The 21,691-nt window shown below is 37.6% G+C and overlaps 1 protein-coding gene across 6 annotated transcripts in view; it reads right to left on the bottom strand.

Moving 5' to 3' along the window:
* Positions 1-21,691, bottom strand: part of CENPC (centromere protein C) — a 151,681-nt gene that overhangs the window by 127,848 nt on the left and 2,142 nt on the right. For 3 of the 6 annotated variants that reach the window (XR_009185932.2, XM_058297684.2, XM_058297674.2), the window contains exons 2-4: positions 18,312-18,358; positions 10,773-10,843; positions 9,609-9,703 (exon numbers count right to left, since the gene is read on the bottom strand). Coding sequence is in view for 3 of the 6 variants with exons in the window: in XM_058297684.2 (XP_058153667.1) it covers positions 9,609-9,703; positions 10,773-10,843; positions 18,312-18,358 (213 nt within the window). In the remaining 3 variants the exon portion in view is untranslated. The remainder of the gene's footprint in view (positions 1-9,608; positions 9,704-10,772; positions 10,844-18,311; positions 18,359-21,691) is intronic. The other 3 variants (XR_011649236.1, XM_004466867.5, XM_071216221.1) reach the window with 2 other exon arrangements.

Here is a 21,691-nt window from a genome sequence, read left to right as displayed (position 1 = left end):
TGTTGGGAAGCAGATGTGGCTGAAGTGACAGGCTTCTGCCAGCCATATGGGAGGACCCGGGAAAGTGTGCCTGCATGGTAAGCCAAGTGCCCACATGGTGAGCCAGTGCCCATACAAGTGTGTCACATAGCAAGACGTTGATACAACAAAACAGAGACGAAGGGGAGAGTCAAGGTGAAGCATAGCAGAGACCAGGAACTGAGGTGGCACAATTGACAGGGAACCTCTCTCCACATTAGAGGTCCCCAGGATTGAATACCAGCGAATTCTAGAGGAAAAACACGAGGAGAGAAGACAAAAAAAAAGAGAAATATATACAGAAGATCACACAGCTAATGGGCACAGACAGCAAAAACAGCGGGGCGGGGAAGGGAAGAAAAAAATTTAAGGGAAACGGACTTTGGCCCAGTGGTTAGGGCGTCCGTCTACCACATGGGAGGCCCGCGGTTCAAGCCCCGGGCCTCCTTGACCCGTGTGGAGCTGGCCCATGTGCAGTGCTGATGCGCGCAAGGAGTGCCGTGCCACACAGGGGTGCCCCCCGCGTAGGGGAGCCCCATGCGCAAGGAGTGCACCCATAAGGAGAGCCGCCCAGCGCAAAGGAGGGAGCAGCCTGCCAAGGAATGGCGCCGCCCACACTTCCCGTGCCACTGACAACAGAAGCGGACAAAGAAACAAGACGCAGCAAAAAGACACAGAAAACAGACAACTGGGGGAGGGGAGGGGGATTAAATAAATAAAAATAAATCTTAAAAAAAAAAAAAAATTTTAAAACCCAAGAAGAATTTCCTGATGCCCTTCCTGATACCCTTCCCAGTGTAGTCTGGAACCTGACTGTGCCTCATTTGTGGGTCCCTTGCCTTGTTCTGGCTGAAAGAGACTGACTTTGGAAACTCCCCACTGTTGTGTCCTACCTCCCAGAATTTGCCCCCCAGGCAAAAGCAGTTTGAGGCAAGGAAAGGAGTGTAAGAACGGTAGAGGTGAACAGCCTGGGACAAAGGTTTGCCTGCTTTAAACACCTGAGAGAGGGAGTTCTGTGTCCTAAGAAACAGAAGTGCCATTCAACTCTTATAAGAGAACTACAAAACAACTAACAAGCACAAGTTAAGGCAAGACAAAGGGCTAGAAAAGAGAGGACCCTGCACTCTGCATTTGCCTTGGGTGGGCCTTCCTAACAGAGAGTGGCCACTCAAGAAAATCTCTCTCTTATCACCAGCTGGTTACAAAATCAATGAATAGACATTTCAGGGAATAATTCCCAGAGTTAACATTTGACAATATTAAAAAAAGTCCTGTTGTGCAACAAAAGAGTACAAAACATACAAATAAACAGGAAAAGATGGCCCACAGAAAGAAAAAGGATAAAAATCCAGAAAACACCAATGTAGAAAGCCAAAATACAGATATACAAAACAGACTTTAAAATAATTATCTTAAAAATATTGACAAATAGGGAAGCGGACTTGGCCCAATGGATAGGGCGTCCGCCTACCACATGGGAGGTCCGCGGTTCAAACCCCGGGCCTCCTTGACCCGTGGGGAGCTGGCCCATGAGCAGTACTGATGCACACAAAGAGAGCCCTGCCACGCAGGGATATCCCCTGCGTAGGGGAGCATCACTCACAAGAAGTATGCCCCGTAAGGAGAGCCGCCCAAAGCAAAAGAAAGTGCAGCCTGTCCAAAAATGGCGCCGCACACATGGAGAGCTGACACAGCAAGATGACGCAACAAAAAGAAAACACAGATTCCCGGTGCCGCTGATAAGGATAGAAGTGGTCACAGAAGAACACATAGCAAATGGACACAGAGAAAAGATAACTGGAGAGGGGGGGAAGGGAGAGAAATAAATTTTTTTTAAAAATACGAACAGAAAAAAGGAAAAAAAGCACAGAAAAAAGAGAAATGAGATGAAGGAAAAAAACAGGGAAAGAATTAAAAGGCAACAGGAAAACAATGAATGAGCAATATGAAAATCTGAGTAAAGAGAAATTTTAAACAGAATCAAACAAAACTACTGGAGCTGAAGACTGCAATAACTAAAAAAAAATTCTCTGGAGAGTTTCAACAGCAGATTGGAGCTCACAGAAGAAAGAATTAGCAAACTCAGGGGCAAGGCAATTAAAATAAGTCAGGCTGAGAAAGAGAAAGGAGGCAGAGGGGAAGGAAAGGGGAGAAAAAGGCAGAAGAAACATTCAAAGAAATAATGTCAGAGAATTTCCCCAATTTAGCAAAGGACATGAATATACACAGCCAAGACAGGACAACCAGGAAGAAAAACATACCCCATCATATACTGATCACACTACCAAATGCAAAGGACAAGAAGAGTTCTGAAAGTTATAAGAGAAAAGCAATGTGTATGTATAAGGGAGTCCCAACTAGACTGAGTGCTGATTTCTCATCAGAAACCATGGAGGCAAGAAGGTAGTGCATTGAAATAAAGGCAGAAGGAAATGAGGGAAAGATTAAGACATTTACAGATAAACAAAAGCTGAGACTACTCATTACCACTAGAACTGCCCTACAAGCAAAGCTAAAGGGAGTTATTCAACTAAAAGGAAAAGGCACAGTGGTTCAAAGTAGTATAAAGAACTAAAGACCTCTCGTACAGGGAATTATTGGGTAATTATAAATGTTATTACTATTGTATTCCACTGTTTGGTATATAATTCTGCTTCTTCCTACAGGTACTAAAATGCAAATGCATAAAAAGTAATGACCAATCTACAGTTTTAGACATACAAAGTACAAAGATATAATCAGCAATGAGTACGAAAAAAGGTGGTTGGACTGAGGCGCATACGAAAAATGTATGTATATTCTACTGAAGTCAAATTGGTATCAAACTAAAAAGGACTACTATATATTTAGGGTATTAAATTTTAACCCCACGGTAACCACAAGGAAGACAGATGAAAAATATATCCAGTAAAAAATGCAAAGCAATCAACATGGTAAAACACAAAAAGCAGTAATAAATTTAACAGTAGTTAGTAATGGAAGAATTGAGGGACAAAAATGGTTTAAGATTTAGAAAGATTAGGAAAATGACAGGACAAAGTCATGCATTATGAGCTCTCCAGGCAAAAGACTGTAAGAATGGATAAAAATAAAATGAAAAATTAAAATGAAAAAATTTTTTTTAATTTAAAAAAAACATGGCCCAGCTATATACTATATACAAGAGACTCACCTAAAATTCAAAGACACAAGTAGGCTGACAGTAAAGGGATGGAAGAAAATATACCACGCAAGTAGTACCCAAAAGAGGGTAGCTATATTAATATTAGACAAAATAGACCTTAAGTCAATAACAGTTACAAGGGCCCAAAATGGTCATTACACACTGATAAAGGGGTCAACTTAACTAGAAGATGTAACAATTAGAAATATATATGCACCTAACAGAGAACCCCAAAATATCTGAAGCAATTACTGACAGACTTGAAAGGAAAAATTGACAGTCTACATCAATAGCAGGAGACTTTAAGACACAACATTCAATAACGGATAGAATATCTAGAGAGAAAAATCAAAAAGGAAATATAAGACATGAACAATATTCTAAACAAGACCAAACAGATGCATGTAAAACAATTCACCCGACAATAGCAGAATACACATTCTTCTCAAATGCACATGGGTAAATCTCCAGGACAGACCATAATTTATATAACAAAACAAGCCTCAATAAATTAAAAAAATTTTAAATCATACAATGTATCTTTACCAATCAAAATGGAATGCAGCTGGAAAGCAGTAATAGACGGAGAACAGGAAAATACACAAATATGTAGAAATTAACACACTCTTAAACAACCAATAAGTTTAAGAAGAAATCACAAGAGAAATCAGAAAATATCTTGAGACGACTATAAATGAAAATAACAAATTTATATATCAAAACGCGTAGATTTAAAAAGAAGAAAAATTTCAAATCAGAGACCTAATATCAAAACTGGAAGTCAAGTACAGAGTAAACTAAACCCAAAACAAGTAGAAGGAAGGAAATAAAGATTAAGCAGAGATAAATGAAATGGAAAAAATACATAAAAACAGAATCAACAAACCAAAAGTTATTTTTTGAAAAGATTAATAGAATTGGCAAACCTTTAACAAGAATGATGAAGAAAAAAGAGAGGCTAGAAATAAAGAAAATCAGAAATGAAAAGGAAGATATTACTAATGACTGCTGAAATATGAAGGACTATAAGAGGATACTGTGAACAAATGCATGCTAACAAACAGATAATCTCAAAGAAATGGACAAATTCCTAGAAATGAAGAAATTACCTACAATGACTCAAGAAGAACAGTAGTTCTCAACAAACCAGTAATCAATCAGTAATTCAATCAGTAATTAAAAACATCCCTACAAAGGAAAGCCCAGGATCAGATGGATTAACAGGCTAACTTTATCAAATATTGCAAGAAGAATTAGCATAAATCTTGTTCAAACTTCTAAGAAACTGAAGAGGGGAAGACTCAATTCATTCTACAAGGCCAACATCACTCTCATACCAAAGCCAGATAAAGATTCCACAAGAAAAGAAAACTACAGACCAATATCTCTTATGAATATAGGTGCAAAAATCCTCTACAAAATGCTAGCAAACTGAAACCAGGGGCACATTAAAAGAAGTTTAGACCATGATCAAGTGGGATTTATCCTTATTATGGAAGGATGGTCCAATATAAGAAAATCAATTAATGCAATATATTAAATTAATACAACGAAGGAAAAAAAGCCACATGATCATCTCACTTGATGCAGAAAAGACATTTGACAAAATCCAGCACCCTTCTTCATAAAAAAAAAAAAACTTAGAAAACTAGAAATAGAAACTTTCTCAACATTTTAAAGGGAATATATGAAAAACTCACAGCTAACATCAAACTTAACTGTGAAACAATGAAAGCTTTCCCTCTAAGATTGGGAACAAGACAAGGATACCCACTGTTACCACTACTATTCAACATTGTACTAGAAGTGCTAGCCAGAGCAATTAGGCAAGAAAAGGAAATAAAGGACACCTAAAATAGAAAGGAAGAAGTAAAACCTTCCCTATTTGCAGATAACATGATCCTATATACAGAAAGTCCTGAAAATTCCACAACAAAGTTTCTAGAGCTAAGAAATGAATTCAGCAAAGTGTGGGATGGTACACAATCAACATCCAAAAATCAGCACTGTTTCTATATACTGGTAATGAACTAGAAGATGAAATCAAGAAAAAAAATCTCATTTACCATAGCAACAAAAGGAATCAAATATCTAGAAATAACCCTATCTAAGGATGTAAAGGACTTCACACAGAAAACTAGAAAACAATACTAAAAGAAATCAAAGAAGTCCCAATAAATGGAAGGACATTCCACATTCATGGATTAGAAGACTAAATAATGTTAAGATGTCAATTCAACCCAAAGTGATTTACATATTCAATGGAATCCAAATTGAAATTCCAATAGCCTTCTTTGCAGAAATGGAAAAAGCAAGCATCAAATTTAAATGGAAGGTTAAGGGGCCCCAAATAGGGAAAGCCAGTTTGAAAAAGAATGAACTTGGAGGATTCATACTTTCCAATCTTAAAACTTATTAAAAAGCAACAGGAGTCAAACAGGCATGGTACTGGCATAAGGACAGACATACAGATCAATGGAATTAAATCCAAGATCAGAAATCAACCACACATCAATGGCCAACTGACTTTTGACAAGGGTGTCAAGGCCACTCTCCTGGGAAATAAACAGTCTCTTCAACAAACAGTCCTGGGGTAAGTGGATGTCCAACTGTGAAAGAACAATGATGGATCCCTACCTCACACTTTATTCAAAATTCAACTCAAAATATACCGAAGACCTATATATAAGAGCCAGAACTTTCAAAGTCCTAGGGAAAAAAACACAAGTATCTTTAGGAGATTTTGTTAGCAACGGTTTCTTAAGACCTTATACCTAAAACGCAAGCAAAAAAACAAAAAATAGATAAACAGGACCTCATCATTTTAAAAGCTTTTGTGCAACAAGTAACTTTATCATGATAGTGAAAGGACAACATACACAATGGGAGAAAATATTTGGATACCACATATCCAATAATGGGTTAATATCCAAAATATATAAAGAAACCCTACAACTCAACAATAAAAAGACAAACAACCCAATTAAACAACAGGTAAAAGACCTGAATAGACATTTCTCCAATGAGGATACGGAAACATAGAAAGACTCATTCCTTTTATAGGAATATAAAATGGTGCAGCTGCTACTATGTGAGACAATTTAGCAGTTCTTCAGAAAACTAGGTGATACATTACCACATGACCCAGCAATTCCACTTCTAGATATATAACCAAAGAATTTAAAGTAGGGACTAGAACAGATATTTGCACACCACCATTCATAGCATTATCCACAATTGCCAAAAGTTGGAAGCAACCCAAGCGTCCAACACTAATGAGTGGAAAAACAAAAATGGTATATACATACAATGGAATATTATCTAGTTATAAAAAAGAATGAAGTTCTTATATATGTGACAACATGACAAACCTTGAAGGCATCGTGTTGAATGAAATAAGTCAGACACAAAAGGACAAATATTGTATTATCACACTGATATGAAATAATTAAAATAAGCAAACTCACAATCCACAATACAGGTTACCAGGGGATAGGTAGGGGGTAAGAAATGAAGTATTAATGTTTAAATTGTACAATTTCTATTGAGTGATAGAAAATTTTGATAATGGATGGTGATGAGGTAGCACAATGTTGTAAATGTAATTAATAGCACTGAATTATATATTTGAATATGATTAAAAGAGGAAATTTTAGGTTGTATATATGGTACTAGCATAAAAATTAAAAGAAACAAAATTGTACAACACAAAAGTGAACCCTAATGTAAACCATGCACTATAGTTAATACAATTATAATAATATTCTTTCACTAATTGTAAAAAAAAAATGCACCACACTAATGCAAGGTCTTAACAATTAGTGGGTTATATGACAACTCTGTATTTTCTGCATGATTTTTCTGTAAACCTACAAGTTCCATAATTTTAAAAAGGACAACATGAGGGATCTTTGTGGAATTTTTCTATATCTTGTTGTATCAACAGCAACATCCTGAGTGGCACAGGTTTGCAAGATGTTACCTTTGGAGGAAACTAGGTAAACAGACCTGGAAATCTCAATCATCTCCAAATAAAAAGTTTACTTTTAAAAAGTCACAGCACTAGATAATATCTTTCTGCACAGTTACTTCGTGCTTTCTTCTTTGGGTATACTGGATTGAAGTGATATTTAGGGACTGAGTTGGATCAGCTGAGATGTAATTTTAATATGACTCAGGCCAACTTCTAGGGTGCTGTGTTCTTCAGAAAATGCTTTCCTAGGTGACTGGGAACCTATTGAGACTCCTTAATCCTGAAAGACGGTAAGGTATTCAGTCCAGTCCTTCAGTTTTGTGCTTAACTAACTCTTTAGCCTGTTACCCTAGACTGCTTCAAAATTCTGGCAAATGCCTATCTGTGGTAAGCCCCTTTTAGTAGGATTCTGCCTTCTAATCATAGCACTGCAGATTTCACTCTATCTCCCTTGCCTAGGGATTCCCAAAACTTAGCGTATATCCTTTAAGGAAAAGTAGCTGTGCATTTGGGATTCCTCTGGATTCAAATCTGTCATATCAGCCCTGTACAACTGACAAAAAGCTGTGCATGTATTTTTCCCCTGGTAGACTCTTGTCTGATTCAACCTCAGCCTCTGTCCAAAGTTAACAAATACTCTCAGAAAAAACAATAACCAACAATAATCAGCTCATCTTCTAAGGGTTCTTCCCTCTTTGGAATTTTAGTCCATCTAGTCCTTGTTTCCACAGTTCCTGCGTCTTAAAGAATAATTTGTTTGCATTTTCTTTCTTTTGTTTCAACTAGCTGTTACAGCAAGAGGGTTAGCCTATTGCAACTTTCTGCATCTGGAAGAAAGTTCTGGAAGGTTTCTGGAAGAGGAACCTCTAACATAACATTGATACAAAACCCTAAAAGAACATTTTGAGAAATGAAAACTAAAATACAATTATTCTTGAACACAAATACAAAAATTTTAAACAAAATATTAACAAATCAAATCAATAATCATAAAAAGGGTAATATTTTACAACAGGGAAGTGGCTCAGGTGACTGAGCTCTGGCCTACCATATGGGAGGTCTTTGGTTCAGTTCCCAGTGCCTCCTAAAGAAGACAGTGAGCTGGGGATGATGGGCAGACACAGCAAGCTTACACAAAATGATGCAACAAGAGACAAAGAAAGGAAAAAATATAATGAGAGACACAACAAAGCAGGGAGCAGAGGTTCCTGGTGCCTCCTAAAGAACACGAGTAAGACAGTGAGCTTATGTGAAGCACAGGTGCAGCAGGTTCAAGCAACAAGATGACGCAAGAGACACAAGAAGAAAAACACAATGACAGACACAACAAAGCAGGGAATGGAGTTTGCTCAAGGGATTTAGTGCCTCCCTCCAACGCTGGAGACCCCGGGTTCAGTTCCCAGTGCCTCCTAAAAAAACAAGGAAGACGAATAGACACAGCAAGTTCAAACACCACGGGGGTAGGGAGAAATAAATAAAATAAATTTACACAAAAAAAGTATTAACCTTTAAAAAAAAAATTTATGACAATGTCTAGTTTATCCCAGGAAACAGAGTTAACTTTTGAAAATCAAGGTAATTTATAACATAACAGATTAAAGAATGCCTCTCAACTCTGAAAGAAATGGCTTTATTCATTCCTTGAAACCAAAGGCTCTAAGTGATTGTTTCATTACGAAAGTTTCTAGCTATTGCTATTTCTAGCACTTACGATTTTCCTCTTAAATTTTTTCTGAATAATTTGAATTTTTTTTTAAATAAGTTTTGAATAATTTGCCTTGGATCATTAGCTCTTAAAACCCTATTGGAAAGTCTGTTTTGTACAGTTAAATCCAGTTATTAAGATAAATTATCAATAAAAATATGATTTACCTGTATAGCATTAGAGTACCTTCAGTTTTCAGAAAATAATCTTGTCAACCTGGTCAGAAACTTCAGTATCTGTCTACTTTACTAAGTATTATTTCCAAAGTATTATTTTAGGAGAAGTAAAAAATGATTGTGTAACAATTTGATAATTCTAATTCTTAGGCACTCCATTTCAAAATTCACACAATTTAAGAACTGTCAAACAATAATTTTCACATCAAGTCTACAAATTTTATAGAAAGGCAATGGAAGCACAGGATTCCTTTCTTTTTTGAGGAACCAGGGACCAGGGATTAAACTCGGGACCTTGTATGTGGGAAGTCAACGCTCAACCACTGAGCCACCTCAGCATCTCTGAGTTGATTTCTGCATTTGTTTTACTTGTTTTTGTTTTTTTCAGGAGGCACCAGGAACGAAACCTGGGACCTCCCAAGTGGGAGTCAGGATCTCAACTCCTTCAGCCACACCCACTCCCAGGATTCCCTTTTAAGAAAACTAACAAACAACTAAAATATACCAGGCTACATTGTGTATTGCTTCATTCATTAAAATATTAAACCTAGCAGCTCCCTTATTTTAACTCACCTCTTTGCTTGATGACTGAATCCGTATGTCTTTTAATTTGGGTGTTGAATGAAGCAATGATTTTGTAGAATTTGTGCTAAAATCATTGGAAAGACCTAAAAGAATGAAATTTTTTAAAATGAAATATGTTGCAATATATAGGGGTTAAATAAAAAGTACCCTTGGGAAACGGACTTTGGCCCAGTGGTTAGGGCGACCGTCTACCATATGGGAGGTCCGCGGTTCAAACCCAGGGCCTCCTTGACCCGTGTGGAGCTGGCCATGCGCAGCGCTGATGTGCGCAAGGAGTGCCGTGCCAACGCAAGGGTGTCCCCCGCGTGGGGGAGCCCCACGCGCAAGGAGTGCGCCCGTGAGAAAAGCCGCCCAGCGTGAAAAGAGAGAGCAGCCTGTCCAGGAATGGCGCCGCCCACACTTCCCGAGCTGCTGACGACAACAGAAGCGGACAAAGAAACAAGACGCAGCAAATAAACACCAAGAACAGACAACCAGGGGAGGGGGGGAAATTAAATAAATAAATAAATCTTTTGAAAAAAAAAAAAAGTACCCTTATTATTACATGTGAAGAAGTCTGCTTACTTTTTAAACACAATTAGCCTTATTAATTCAAAATTCAAATATTCCTGGAAGCATCAGGAACTGGAAAAGGCAAATACAATATTTGAAGAAGTAAGTGCCAGCTCTTCTTTCAGAGCTTTTATAGAAGAGATGCTTTTTCATCTGTCCTCATTTCTTTGATTGGTCTACTATTTCATTCCAATACTCTCTGGTGCCTACCCACACTTAGAAAGTTTTTGTCAAAACTCACCACTTATTTAGAAAGTTACATATATCACCAAAAATTATCTCAAATGCTCCAAGAATTCTGCACATTTATTTTCACTACATCAAATACTTTCTCTTTTGTACAATAATTGTTTAACTACTTCCAGACTAGAGGAAACTAGTATGAACTAAATGGGATGACAATTTATTCTCATTTTTGCCAGTATTATCCTAAGTATATCACAAGGTACATGAAGTCTGCATATGTACTTAAAATTCCTGGGAAAATAGTTTACATATGTATATCTATATATACTTGCTGCATTTGATATTAATAAATAGGAGAAATTCATATTTTCATCCATTCCAACCTACAAAGTCCATTTAGAAATGAAACCTTACTTTTTTCTTCAAAACAGTCTTGTAAGATTTGCAGTACACTCTGGCCTTGCTTCGTACTGATATCAGGTACCCTAATGAGAAGGAAAGAAGATACTTGTTATTTATGTTACCATCTACTCAGAAAATTCCTCATCTCTTATTACAGAATATCAATTTAATTATGGGCAAAATATCACCTTTATTATTTGAAAACAATATAAGTCCTTGAAGGTCCAAAAAAAAGTATGTGAAGCAGTATGTCATGAGCTACATTAATAATTCCATTACTTGACTGGACTGGCCGTCTAAAATTGCTGTATCTCCATAAGAATATAAATCTTTTTTTAACAAATCTAATCAGTCCTGAAATGTTTCTTTAGTAAACTAGGCAGTCACAAGTTCTAAATTCTTGAAGTAACATACTCCTCATACTCAACTGTACTTCTGATTCAATATCATTAATCTTAATAGTACCTAATCAATCAGTGTAACTTTTTATTTAAAATTTTATTGATAATAATGTAACACTGAAAAGACAAAGAAAACAATTTTTAAATGGGCAAAGGACCTGAATAGACATTTCTCCAAAGAAGATATACGAGCACAATATCATTAGCCATTAGGGTGAAGCATATTAAAACTACCATGAGAAACCCCTCCACACCTCCTAGAATGGCTACTATTTAAAAAACGGAAAACAACAAGGGCTGTCAAAGATGGAGAGAAATAGGAACGTAAGTACATTGTTAGAGGGAATATAAAATGTTATAGTTATTGTGTAAAACATTTTGGTGGGTGCTCAAGAAGTTAAACATAGAACTACCACATGACTCAGCAATGAACAGATAGAGTAATGTGTTAAATGTGGCAAAATATCAAAAGTCGGTGGATCTGAGTATTTGGGTGGAAGCATATGGTGGAATTCTCTGTATTAATTTTGCAACTGTCCTATAAATATGAAATTATTTCAAGATAAAAAACTATTAAAAATATTTATTGCTCATTATAGATTCACATGCAGTTGTAAGAAACAGTAAAGAGATCCTTTGTATACTTTGCCCAGTTTCACCCAATGGTAACATTTTGCAAAATCACAGAATGATACCACAACCCTGATACTAAATTGATACAATCTACAAATCTTATTCAGATTTCCCACGTTTTACTTGTATTCATTTGTCTGTATTTGTGTTTATAGTTGTACTTTGTTACTCGTCACTAATTGGCCCCAGAAGGTACAAGTACCAAAAATGAGTACCAAACAAATTTTTCCCATACGGAAGAATGTAAAGAAATTTAATGCATCCCCAAACCAAAGACAATGCATATTTTTAAGGCTATATGTAAAAAAATAGGATTGTATATCATTACTTTACATGAGAAATAAACCTAAAAATAAATACTTAGATGAAACAAAATTAAAACTTCACTTTACCTGTCCCGACAAGAGTTCATGGCCTAATGGGATGGTGGGAGGAGAGTGGTGAGGAGGTTACACGACTCCGTATAAGTAGTCTTCCTTGGAAGGAGAGTCCCTCCAATAGAACATCAGGCACTTGTACTTCAGATGTTCTCTTTTCTGCCTTTTTTCATCTTGCACCACAGGCTGACACACTTTGTCACCTTCACTAAAAACTTATCCAATAAGGACTGCTTCTGTCTTCTTTTATGAATTCCTCTAAAGTATGAAATTGTTTGGTCATTCAATAAATTCACACTTCTGCCTGTCAGAGCTTTGTCCAGATGGTACTTCTCCACAAAGCTTTGTACTTCTGCCCATTTTGCATACATTTCTTTTATCAAGGAACTGGGGACATCCTCCCTTATATCCATTTCACCTGAAGAAATCTCTTCAGCCACTTCTTGATGCTACTCCTTCTATAGGTCCTGCAGCTCCTCAGTGCTGAGCTCTTCACGATGTTCCTCCACTAAACTCCTCAATATCAGCAGCATCAACCTGCAGACCCATGGACTGGCCCAAAGACACAACATCCTGCACAACTGTACCCTCTGTATCTTCCGGCTTGGAGTCAGCCTCAAATCCTTCGAAGTCTCTCTGAGTCACAGCTTCTGGCCTCAAATTCTTCTAAGCCAAATTCACTGTCCTATAAAAGACTTCGTTTCAGGCCTTATCAATGAAATTAAGGCAATACAGGATATTGAAATGCTTCTTCCAGAATTCTGTGAGGGTCAAATGGGTGTCAGAGGTGATCTCAAAGCAACTCTGGAAAGGCATGTTGGTGTACAACTTTTTGAAGTTTGAAATTACTTGCTGGTCCATGGTTGGATGAGAGGAGCAGTGTTGGGAGGCAGGAACCTTACAGTGATGAAGGTGAACTCCTCCAGTAAGTCACCCTCCAATTCTGAAGGGTAGGCAGGCACATTATCCAAAAGCAGAAGAGCTTTCAGAGGCAAACCTTTCTCTAGCAAATATCTTTTCACTGAGGGACCAAACACTTCATTTATCCACTCGGTAAAAAACTACCTCATGACCCAAGATTTGCTGTTTGCCCTCTACGTCACATGGAGCTTGTTTTTTACAGCATTATGCTTCTTGAAAACTCATGGAGTTTTAAGTCCCCAAAAGCATTCCCATACAACATAGAGTGAGCCTGTCCTTCATTGGTTTGTGGCCTGATAATGCCTTCTCCTCTTTGGTGAGGTAGGTCCTACTTGGTATTTTTTTCCTAAAAAACTCCGGTCTCATCACAGTTAAAAACTTGGTGGGGAATAAAACCCTCAGCTTCTATGTAGTCTTCAAATTCAGTGCAAATTCATCAGCAGCCTTTTTGCTAGTACTCACTGCCTCACCATGCCTCAGGACACTATGAATACCAATCCTCTTTTTAAAATTATCAAATCAGCTTCAACCAACACTCTCATCACTAGGTTCCGGTTTGTTCTTCAAAAGATTGACATGCAAAATTTTTGCTTCATCACATATCATGGCTTCTGATATACTGTCACCTACTAACTGCTTCTTGTTTACTCAAATAATAACAGCTTTTCAACTTCCTCAAGTGTTTGGGAATGCTGCTTTGTTACTGCTTTAACTCCTTTCATAACATCAGTCTTTTTTATCACTTCTTTATTCGTAATGATGGTGGAAACTGTTGTTCTAGGTATATCATATTCCCTAGCAAGGTCACAATAGTACAAATACCACTCTTATATTTATGTATTACTGTATTTCTTTTTTTTGCTCAATGGTAATACGAAGTAATTTTCTTTTTTGCTTAGCACTATCATCGCTTATTTTCTTAGGACTCATGATGAAGGAAAAAAAAAAGCCAAAAATACACAAAATGACCACAAAAGCACGATAAGACCACAATGGGATAAGGGCAAGAGCTACCACGTGACTAACGCTGTGGCCCTTTGTTTTGGCTGGAAAGGGTCATGAGGCAACAGACACCAACAAACTCTATCTTGCTGTCAAGTTAACAAACAAATATTGAGTACTAGGACAAAATTATTCACACCAATGCATTGAGTACCAAATTCAATAAGTTTCAAAGCAGTCGAGTACCAAAGTATAACTGTATATATATTTAGATCTATACAATTTTATCTCATATGTAGGTTCAGATATTCACCACCAGTCAAGATACTTAACAGGCACATCACAACAAAGATCCCCCACTGTGCCCTTCCCACCTCCCTTTAACCTTACTGCTTCCCTCCACCCCCCACCCTTCACCCATTCCTAATCCTGGCAACCATTAATCTAGCCTCCATTTTCTAAAAGACTGTCATTTGAAAAATGCTATATAAATGGAATCACACAGTATATAATCTTTGACATTGGCTTTTTTCACTCAATATAATTCTCTGGAGATTCATCTGAGTTGTTACATGTATCAGTAGTTGGTTCCTTTTTATTGCTGAGTAGTATTCTATGGTATATGTGTACCATAGGGTCTACCTATTCACCTGATGAAGGACACATGGACTTGAATCCTTATAAAAATTTGACAAACTACAAGGCTGACAATTTTTGCTTTAAGTGCCAGATGGAAAGTACTGTAGGCATGTTGACCATATGGTCTTTGTCACAACTACTCAACTCTGGCATTAGCTTGAAAGCAGCCACAGACAATACATAAGCAAGAGGGTATGACTGCATTCCAATCAAATTGTATTTATAAAAACAGGAGCCAGTTCACAGGCTACAGTTTGAAGCTGGATGGATCCCCAAAAATTGTGTTCTTAAAGCTAATCCATTCTTGTGGGTGTGGACCTATTGCAGGTGGGAAATCTGACTGGATTACTTCAGTTAGGCATGGCCCAAGGTGGCTCTTAATCCTTACTGAGTCCTTTATAAGAAAATGAAATTCCGAGGAAAAGGAGAGAGTTACTGAAGCCAGAAGCTGAACCAACAAAACCCAGAAGGGAAAGATCGGTAGATGATACCACATGCCTTGGCACGCAACAGGGGTCCAGAAACACTGGCAGCTGGTTTTCAGGGAGAAAGCACTGCTGATGATGCCTTGATCTGGGCAACTTTCTCAGCTTCAGAATTGTAAGCTTACAAGCCAATAATGCCCATTGTAAAAGCCAACCCATTTCTGTACATTGCTTCAGCAATCTAGCACACTAAAGCATCTGCTGACCTCTGATCTACAACATTTCTATCATACTTGAGAGTCTGAAAAGTACTATTTTGACACAACTCAAAACTGTGGGCCATAATGCATTAGTGGGTCATCCATCATACAATCTTTTTTTTAAAGATTTATTTATTTATTTATTTCTCTCCCCTTCCCCCGCCCCACCCCAGTTGTCTGTTCTCTGTTTCTATTTGCTGCGTCTTCTTCTTTGTCCGCTTCTGTCAGTGGCATAGGAATCTATGTTTCTTTTTGTTGCATCATCTTGCTGTGTCAGCTCTCCGTGTATGTGGCGCCATTCCTGGGCAGGCTGCACTTTCTTTTGCACTGGGCGGCTCTCCTTACGGGGCGCACTCCTTGCGCGTGGGGCTCCCCTATGCGGGGGACACCCCAGCATGGCACGGCACTCCTTCCGCACATCAGCACAGCACTGGGGAGGCCCAGGGTTTGAACCACGGACCTCCCATGTAGTAGATGGACACCTGAACCACTGGGCCAAGTCTGCTTCCCATTCATCATACAATTTCGTAACTAACAGAGCTCAAAAATCACCTAGTCCAATAATTCCCAACCACATATATGCTCAAAATTATCTTTGGAGCCCTTAGGAATATGGATACTTGATCATCTCTCCCCATCCAAATGAAATTTGAGCTTCTAAGATGATTTAGATGAATGTGATAAACAAATCTGGTTGAATAATATCCCTTCATTTACAGATGAGGAAATTGAGACCCAGATAATATTGGTTATATGACCTGCCTAAGTTTGTAAACCTAATGAGTATTAATGAAAGAGCTAATACCAGAATACAGGTCACTTTAAAAAATGCTGACCTAGACATGACCCCAGCACACCACATATAGCTGCACAGACTGTTAAGTGCAGTTCTGCCATCCCCAATTTATGGATGAGGAAATTGAGTCCCAGACCTATCAAATGACTTGCCAAAGGTGATAATGCAGCATTAGCATTAAAACACAAGTCACTCATATATATTCTAGACTAGTTGTCAAGCAAGAAGTTTGACTCACACAGTACGGATGTAATCTTCCAGCATTTGCCAACTGCTTAAACCAGTTTCTTATACTTTTTATAGGGGGAAAAAAAATCACTTATAGTCACCAATCTACAGGTTGTTCAAAATTTTCTCCAATTCACCTTTATGCCCCCTTCTCATTGCTCTTAGTATAAAAGTCCCCTGTCCTCCCGTCTAGATTACCACAACCATCTCATTCAAGGTATCTTACATGCAAAATCAGAGTATCCTTTGCTTTTTTAAAATTGTGACTGTGTTTATACCGGGTCAGTCTTATTCCAAAAAGAATTTAAGACAACTTATTCATATCTATATAATAGATACCTAAAGCCTAACACAGCCATTTCCTCTACCCAATTCATACACTCTTACTTTTATTTTTTTTTTTACTTCTTTCCCTTCCCCCCCCAGTTGTCTGCTCTCTCTGTCCATTCACTGTGTGTTCTTCTGTGACCACTTCTATCCTTATCAGCCACACCAGAAATCTGTGTTTCTTTTTGTTGAATCATCTTGTTGTGTCAGCTCTCCGTGTGTGTGGCGCCATTCTTGGGCAGGCTGCACTTTCTTTCGCGCTGGGCAACTCTACTTACAGGGCGCACTCCTTGTGCATGGGGTTCCTCTACACAGGGGACACCCCTGCATGGCACATCACTCCTTGCACACATCAGCACTGCGCGTAGGCCAGCTCCACACGGGTCAGGGGGGCCCGGGGTGTCCCCCGCATAGAGGAGCCCCACACGCAAGGAGTGTACCCTGCAAGGAGAGCTGCCCCGCGCAGGGGCAAAAAAAAAAAGAGCAACCTGCCCAGGAGTGGCGCCACACACACGGAGAGCTGACACAGCAAGATGACACAACAAAAAGAGACACAGATTCCCGGTGCCGCTCACAAGAATGCAAGTGGACACAGAAGAACCCGCAGGGAATGGACAGAGAGAGAAGACAATGGGGAAGGGGGGGAGAGAAATTTTTTTTAATCTTAAAAAAAAAAAAAGGCCTAATTACATAAAGACCTACTATCCATGACACATAATTACTACTTCATTATATTATTTAAGTAAGCTCCATATTCATTAAATTACTGCATAAATAAAAATCTATATCTTCCCAAAAGTAATGCAAGTTTCTTGTGGGAAAAAGTACTATTTATTTGCCCCATTGGGCCTAGTAAAATCAAGGCTTAGGCGCAGATATAGCTCAAGTAGTTGAGCACCTGCTTCCCATTTACAAGGTCCCAGGTTCGATCTCTGCTACCTCCTAAACACAAAAACAAACAAATGAAAAACATCAACTTGGGGAGTCAGTGTAGCTCGGAGGCTGAGCACCAGCAGGCTTCCCATCTATGAGATCCTGGGTTCAATCCCCAGCCCAGTACCTCAAAAAAATAAAATAAAAAATAAAGGCTCAATAAATATTTGTTTTTTGGTAATATCTTTGTTTTTAAAAGCATGCCATTCATTCTATTACTATTCAGTATTTATTTAGAAATTTTAGGTTTACAGATTTTAAAACTAAATGAATGGCCCAAAGCAACCTATAAAAGCATCCACCAAATAACTACATGACCAAGTGCATTATTTTTCTTTTTGTCCCACTGACTAAGCTGCATCTTTTTAATATCATCATTTAAACCACCCGCAGAGTGCTTTCCCATTGGCTCTCATTTAGTCGGAACTGAAACTGACTCATCCCGGTCTACCATTTTATCAGGGGATTTCTTTTATCACTTCCACTATCACTAAGTCATTGCATTATTTCTCTGTCCATATAAAATAACTAAAATTGTTATACTTAATTAGTGGGCATAGAAATCATTCTTTTAGTCAGGGATGATAGTTTCTCCTTTTTGCATTTATAAATTTACTTTCTGAAGATGGGAATAAAGATCAATATTAAAAGCTTAAGTATATAAATCACCTGGAAGGTCGGCAAAATCTTCTTCTGTAGTCATTTTTCAGATGATCCTGAAAGAAAAGTAAATCATCTATTTATGCCATGGCAGAAAATTTCAGTTCTTCATTTACTCATTCAACAAGTATTAGTTAATTGTCTACTATAAAGAGAAATTCTTCTGGATCAAGTGAAAGAGAACAATCTATCTCATATCTAATATTTCTATACCTTTACTTCTCCTTTTTTCCTTCCTAGTAATCCAATTTGGTTAACTAGCCATATCTATTTATTTCCTTTCCTTACTGGGAGATTCCACTAAAATACTAGTAAAGGAATAAAATAGCATAAAACAATGAGGAAAAAAAGAGTAGAAAAGGGGGTCCATTTATGAACAAATTTAAGAAATTTCTGGAAGCTAGAAAGTAGATGAACAGTGATAACTGAAGATACAGAATAAAAGCAGTATCATCTAAAGCAATCTAAAGCACCTAAAGTAATCTATGTCCTTGATAAGAAAACTAGCTTAACTGCCTAGAAAAAAGCCATAATGATATAGAACTAGGAAACGAGAGAACTGAAGGAGGCAAAGAATGAAACATGAGAATAAAAACAGGACAATTAGTGGAAAACCTATAAGCAAAATAGTAGACCCCTCATCACCCCTACTCTCAAAAGCACAGGGCTCCCAATCAGCAGCCTATTGTCTTAGACTCAAATAGGACCAGCAGCTATAGATCCCCAGGCATTTAAAAGTCTCTAAAACAAAAGAGGAAAATCAATATACACTATTTTTTTAAAAAGAGAAAGAAAGGCCCAAGTGAAGCTAATATCAATGATATTTAAAAAAAAAAAAAAGATACCTTCAAAAACAACTGCATACCAATGTCCATAGCATTATGCACAATAGCCAAAAGATGGAGGCAACCCAAATGCCCATCTCCAGATAAATGGATAAGCAAAATGTGGTAGATACGAACAAAGGACTATTACTCAGCCTAAAAATTACTGAAGTCCCATTATATGCCACTACGTGGATGAACCATGAAAAGACAGAGACAGATATGGAATGATTCCACTTATGTGAAAGAGCTAGAATATGCAAATGCATAGAGACAGAAAGTAGAGTACAGTATACCAGAGAAGAGGAAGGAAGGAGGAGATGGAAAGTTAATACATAACAGACTGTTTCTGTTTGGGATAACGGAAAGTTCTGATAATGGACAGTGGTGAAGATAGCACCACACGATGAATTAATTCCCCTGAATGGAATGCTTGGGAATGGCTGAGATGGGGAAATGTACGTTATATAAATGTTTCTGCAATTTAAAAAGAGAGACAAAGAGCAACTGAAGAGACGACAATTAAATGCAATACATGATCCTGGACTGGATCTAATTATAAAGGAGAAAATACCCAAAAAAGACATTATTGGGGCATATGAAAAAACTGGAATATATACTGAAAGCTTTTTATCAATATTAAAATTCTTGAACTTGCTAACGGTACTTTAAGGTGGTTATATAAAAGAATACCCTTGTTCTTGGGAAATGTACAATGAAGTATTAATATTATGTGTTCAAGCACATGACGTACAAAACTTACACTCAAATGTTAAGAAAACTGATAGGTAAATACACAGGTGGATAGACAGATCAATAGGTAGATAGAATGATATAGCACATGTGGCAAAATGTTAAAATTGGTGTATCTGGGCATCTGGGGATATATATTGGAGTTCTGTTTTGGTTTGTATTATTTTTCTAACTGTCTTGTAAGTTTGAAATTATTTCCAAAAAAAGTTTAAGGAAAAGACCAAAAACACCAGAAAAAATTCTAATATATTTGAGATATATAAGATAATATCGGACTCATAAAACAAAAGTAGTACACTATAACTTGGCAGAGAACAAGAAAATCTCTTAAAAATAAAAAATACGATGGCCTAAAAAATCAAGAAAAGAGCCAAGAATACTTCTCAGAAAAGAGAATAAAAAGACAAACAGGAGATGGAAAGTAGGAAAGAAGACAAAGAAGATCCAAATATCATGAGGCCCAACTTTTGACTACTCATTATTTAAGACAGAACAAAGAAAAGGGAAAATGATATTCTTTAAGAAAATATACAATTAAAGAGGCTGCCCCAATAAATGGGAACAACAGGAAAAATGAAGCAAAGAGACACGCAGATATTGGAGAGGAGGGGACATATTTGGAATTTGGAATTATTTGGGTCATATTAGTTAACTGTGAAATCTATAACGTTAAATTTTCTAGTTGAATATTAGGTAGTAAGCCTGACTTTTACTTGGCCCAATGGAGTATTAAGGAACTACATGTGAAATAATTTAATGAACAAAAATATAGTATTTGTTCTGGGCTCATCTCATTACTTCTCTGCTCCAGCCCTGAAACCCAGCATTTTTCCAGGGAGATCTAGTTCTGTGCAGCAAAAAATGGTATTTAGAAACCAGGGAGTGGGTAATATAATAGGTATGCTTATCGCTTTTGGGGTGCTACTATCTGTTCCCTGACCCTCTTCATGGTTAAAGGTAGGTAATATATGTGCTTACATATATATCACCCATTAGATCTATACTTCTATATCTATCTATAAATACTGAAAGCCATGAATTCATAGTGATACTTAAAATTCCAATCCAACACCACTGGGTTTATTATATTTTCTTCTTTTCTACATGTGTAGCTCCCTTCTCCAACAGTATGAAAAGTGGCTTTCGTATCTATACTTAGTTGATAATTCTTGCTATATATAACCAATTTCCTCACTCCACTCTAGATCCAACAACCCGCATTGTATTAATCTCCACGCTGATACCTTCTTCATATGGCTTGGACTTACATACCACCTGCTAGGCAGTGCTATCACTAAATCTCCCATGCCCCACCATCTGGACCACAGTCATCCCTCCTACATGAACCTTCTCCTCATTTGATCAGACTTTGATACCTTGTGGCCAGCACTCTGCCAATGTTCTTCTCACACCACTCAGGGTCCAGCTCCCCATGCCAAACCATCACTAACCCTCTTGGATGTTCATCCGCCTTACCCCACACCGGGCTGCCTCTCCATGGAAACAATCACCTCATCAGACATCCTCTTATGTGGAAGTCCCCTTTCCATAAGCAAGCTTATACCCTAAGCAAGCTGTCACTCAACATGGGCACCTTCTTCACCTTCACCCCCACTCATGCTCTAACATGGTGATCCCCACTCACAAGGATGCTTACCTTTTTTGGCCCAACTAATGGCTTTTGGATTGAATTGTTCAGGAAAGGAAAAAGAACAGTAAGACCAAGATTTATTTATTAATAAATAAATAAATTAAGCTAATCTATTATTCTTCACAGAACCTTGCCTTGTACATTGTATGCCACACAAAAAA

The sequence above is a fragment of the Dasypus novemcinctus genome, chromosome 1, assembly GCF_030445035.2.
Source record: "Dasypus novemcinctus isolate mDasNov1 chromosome 1, mDasNov1.1.hap2, whole genome shotgun sequence".
NCBI classification, from domain to species: domain Eukaryota; kingdom Metazoa; phylum Chordata; class Mammalia; order Cingulata; family Dasypodidae; genus Dasypus; species Dasypus novemcinctus.
The sequence above is the reverse complement of the archived record's forward strand: the minus strand, read 5'-3'. Positions and strand labels throughout refer to the sequence as shown.